Source organism: Opisthorchis viverrini (genome assembly GCF_000715545.1).
Source record: "Opisthorchis viverrini unplaced genomic scaffold opera_v5_461, whole genome shotgun sequence".
NCBI lineage: Eukaryota > Metazoa > Platyhelminthes > Trematoda > Opisthorchiida > Opisthorchiidae > Opisthorchis > Opisthorchis viverrini.
In genome coordinates this window covers 237,865-242,676 of record NW_008752118.1, presented here as the reverse complement: position 1 = coordinate 242,676, position 4,812 = coordinate 237,865, and the positions used below count along the sequence as shown (strand labels likewise).

The 4,812-nt window shown below is 43.5% G+C and overlaps 1 protein-coding gene across 1 annotated transcript in view; it reads right to left on the bottom strand.

The window, feature by feature from the left end:
- The window catches only part of T265_11198 (hypothetical protein), a gene marked incomplete at both ends in the record, with an annotated part of 44,836 nt that overhangs the window by 11,799 nt on the left and 28,225 nt on the right, over positions 1-4,812 (bottom strand). The window contains one exon of the mRNA XM_009177793.1: positions 2,833-2,927. Coding sequence (XP_009176057.1) covers positions 2,833-2,927 — 95 coding nt within the window. The remainder of the gene's footprint in view (positions 1-2,832; positions 2,928-4,812) is intronic.

Genomic DNA, 4,812 nt, shown 5'->3' with positions numbered 1-4,812 from the left:
AAATTTCCCAAAATATATAAACATATTAATATTTATCCCTCATTTTAAAATATACCGGAAGAAAATTTAACCAAACATGTATCATCTTTGTTATGAGGCAATAACTATAGTCAATAATACGCGCGACGCAGTCTCCTAGTTGCATGCCTTGAATATCTTGGAACTTGCGGGACAGTCAGTATCAGAAAATATCAGAAAAATATCAGAACATTTTAGTTATTATACTTTCACCGATTGTTGAGCTTCTCAGGCCAGTTGCACACTGAAATGGTTGAGGAAACTGCGTGAAACACAGAAGCTATTGCTGCACGGACGGTTCTTCAAGGGTTAGCTGACATACTACTACTCATTGTCACGAGAATCGCAACATATTAGGAGGAACTAAATGACAGCACATCCAACCAGGCAAGCTTGACACTCGAACGTGAATTTTGCATTTTATAATGGATCAGATCCACTGGGAAGCAGCAGAACTGGTGTCCGAATTTGTTGGGAGAACCAGGTCAAAAGTAACGGGATTACACAAGTGCCCGTGGAATAACTGGTTTTCGTTGAGGCGGATTTCATTGGTTGTTCTCCACTCGACCTTGACAAATGATTTGCACTCTTAGTGTACATTTTGACCGCTTATACGCGACAGTGATCAATAGGGCCGCTGGCTCAACGTTCACTGACATATCTGGTTCGGCCAACGCACCAGGCGATCAAGCGGCTATCCGGACTGGGGTTCACGGTAATAAGAAGACATTTAGAAACTTTTATCTAGAATATCGAGGAGTAGGACGCGATGAAGCTGTTGAGCGGTTGCTGTTGAGCACCAAATTAATACGGGCAGAAACAGCAAAGTGCGCTGCGCAAGAAGGAAACTCCCCTTGTGTTATTAACGGGAACAGCAACAAGACAATCAGATACTTTTATCCGTTGTCATCAAACCTGCAGGTGAAGCCATACACATTCTCGAGCAAAATATCTTTGCAAAATTAATGATTACCACAACTTTCAGAACTGCAAAGCACGCATATCTGGTGGCTTGAAGCCATTCCACTCACATGAAACAGTCTTGAATTCAAAGCCTAGCAGTTCCGCAATTCGTAAATTTTGGACACTTTGTACGAGCGTTAAATATTTCTCATGTATTTCTAAAGTGGTCGACATTACTTGCGGCTTCGTAAGACACTCTATTCCATCAGAAACAATCCCCACAACATGTATGGACATGCGCAGGATCGGGCTTGCACATCAGTGCCCATTGTTTCGTGGACAATGGCTAACATAACACCGTATCAGTAGTCAGTAAATGGTAAGGGAGAATGAAATCAATCACATTACTGAACCTCACTTTTGAAGGCTTGTCACACGGCCCATACAAATATTTGATGTTCAGTGAAGAACAATGCAATCATTCACAAGACTGGATGCTTCAGTCGAGCAGCCCATCAACACGTGACCACGTGATGCGATTACGTTGGCTGAAAGAAGATTAGCGGCATGAACGATGGGTCCAATATTTTATTCTGGGAGCCTAATTGGTGATTGATTTCAGACAAACGAGGGGAAGTCCCCAAGTTTTTGTCCACTGACCGAACCTGCTTGACAGGGTAGGTAGACCATGTATGGAAAAATTAGCGCTAAGTCACCGCCAGATGATGGAGGGTCTATTGTGTTGATCGGAAGGTGGATGTTCTGGCTGATTCAATCGAATATTGACGTTCTGTTGCATTCTTCAATCTAAGATCAAAGCCTATTCTCAGTTAGCACGAAGAAGACTAGTTTTCTTACTGAGTGTTCCCGATTTCTCCCTGTCAAACCCTGCGCTTGCCTGAACACACCGATTTATGTGTCTTCTTCATATTCAATTACAAGCGATCACGAACTTTTGAACCCTGAGATGTCCAACCAGCTTTGATAAAATTTTCACGCACCATTTTGTATCATTTGCGCTACCACGCGTTGTGCGCACACGTTTGTCCCTTAGGTGTTTCGGACCCGTGCCATTTCAGACACCAATAAAACGGAATTCCGCGTAAATTTAACACCGGGTTTTTATTGATGAATTTCAAGACCCCCCGCAATTCTTGTCCCGTGATTTCGCTCGTAACCCCATTGTACAACGCGGGTTCCACATTGTTCGCAAAGGGAAACGAGAACAGAGTTCATCGGATCTTTTCAGGCTCCAATCTATGTAGAATGAATCTCGCAAACATACGCAAAATAAGAGAGGTGAACCAAATGACAATCTGGACGATAGAAATTTGATGAGCTTAAAATAGAAAGATACACAGGCAGTCCAAAGGTACTACAGATTGTGTGTCTTTGACAGTTAATCTGTCGGTTTCTCATCAATTAGTCGTTTGTCATCCGGGTGATTGGTGTGCCTTTGTGCATCATTTCACCTGAGATTATCAAATCGAGGGTAGTGGTGCCCGCATCGTTCACACACGTGGTGTCCTTGCTTTCCATGCACCGTTCTTAAATGACGATCCAAATCTGATTTCCGGCAGAAAAATGCCCCACACTCCTCGCTTCCTCACCCTGTGACCATTTCAGATGCTGAGACAGAATCCTCCAAGTCGGAAAGCGCTTTCCGCATTTGGGGCATGGATTTCCTCTTAGCTCTGATTCGTGCACACGTTTACTGGATGTTTTGGTAGGCTTTTAGTCTACCGAACAATGAAGTCGCCTTACGTGTTCCTGCAAACAACGCTCATTCCGGAACGACGTTTTGCACACACTACACTGAGTATGGGGATGTTCAGCGTGCACCTCCTGGTGTCTCTTAGCTGCGGACAGGTGACTGAAGGATTTGCCGCGCACCAAACACTTTTCAGGTACCTCCGGTTGGGTTTCTCTACTCGGGTTGTCCGGCTGGTCAGCGCTGGGATTGTCGTCATCCGTTCTGTATGCTGACGGCGTCCTGTGTTCAACTGCTGGATAAAAGAACGGCGGTGAAGAAACAAAGACAGTTCCACTTCGTTTTCCTGGCTTTTAATGACTATCAAAGAAATAGGGCAAGGTCTTGTTTAAACTCACACGACATTTTCAATGCTTAAAAAGTCTCATAAATTTCAAAATGGGCCTAGGTGCTGTCAGAAAACCGACACGAACTGGGTCGCTGTTTTATCATTATTAGGACGTTTAAGCAGTGTACAATTCACGCATCTTCTGGGGGATATTAACTCACACGCCACTATTCAATCGTTCTCATCTGCCCTCGCATCGTTATCTGAAGGAAAGCGGAATATGGTTTTGCATAGAAGCTTTTGTAGACCGCTCTGGATAAAATGAAAAGCACGTAGGTGTTCATCCTCACGTGTCCTCAAGGGGAACATTCCTTAATACAAAATTCGTGCCATCAGTTCACTCACCGGTACAGGGTTTGTCGAAATTTGCTGTTAGTTGACAAGCTATGTGATACCTCTTATTTAAACGTTCCGCGACTTACGCCCATTTTCATCGCGTATCCACACCAAATGAACGCCTACTTTCCCACCCATGTCTACAGGCACGCATTGGGTCTCAGGCATGGGATTTACTCACCGTTTCCCGGTGAAGTTTTCTGCCACTTCAAGGAAGTTTCAATTGCGCAGCAACTTGGATTTTCGATGTTTGGCGTATTTCAAATGTGGACACTTCGCTTCTTCACTTGACACAAGACCACTCAGGAACATGGCTGTGAACTTCCGGTTCCACTTTTTTGATTAGAGGGTAACATTTATCTGTTGATCGTGATGATGCGCCCAGCTGGATGGGACTCGTTCAGGGACGGGAACCACTCGTTCTACGAAAAACGTCGAAAATGAATGCATCACAAGAGACCTGCGTTCAAGTGTCAAAACCGCAGTACGGCTGCACTTTCATGAGCACTGCATTCTACGAAAATTATTTACAACACGCATCCTAGCCATATATATATATATATATATCCGCATAACTCCACTCCAAAATATAATATGGAACATCTCATCAGAAGTGGATCACCGATTGTAGAATTCGCAAAACCACGAGGCGTGATAATGAAAACATGGCCATATGTACCGAGAGAGCCAAAAGATGATACAACAATGGCCCACCAAGATATCCGAGGCGTTCGACAAAGAAATTTCAAAGCAGACAAAAATTAATTTTATGCGCCTTTCAGTAAATCTGGTGATGGATTTTCATGAGGGCTTTCGGATGAAAAAGGGATGAACCGATAGTTTAGCAATAACTTGACACTTTCGCTCAGGACTTACTACAGTGCTTACAGGGGAGTTCAACTTTACGGTTGATGCTTTATAACACATCGGAAATAAACCCAGTTTAGTAGACTTTCAGAAGAACAAAAGTGACTTACACAACGGAGCGTACTCGGAAAGCAGGCTGCCCAAGTTGACAACTGAAAAAGTATGAAGTAGGTAAGCATATCAAATACAAATATATTCCTGTGTTAACGTCGTTCTTCATGCTCCGCGCGGATTCACCAACTGATCCAACTGATACTTCCATGAGTTTGCCGTTGTCACACTTTCCACTGCACAGCTAACTGATTCTTGGGTAGATGAATATTCGGCGTTTGGAGTCTACAAAATACGGGATGCTGATACGTTGATGCTCAGGTACGTCTGCTTGAATTTCATGGAAAACTCAGCAGAGTCTGCTTACCTGTCACTGAACGTTCGCGCCATCTAAAAGCCGACATGTGTATTGCTTTTAAAATGGTAGGATACTCAGAATTCCAGCCATACTCAGATGTAAAAAAGCAAGTAACAAATTAAAACAAACAAAATACTTGGATACACGTTATTCACTCGTGCTACGCAACTCAACGCATTT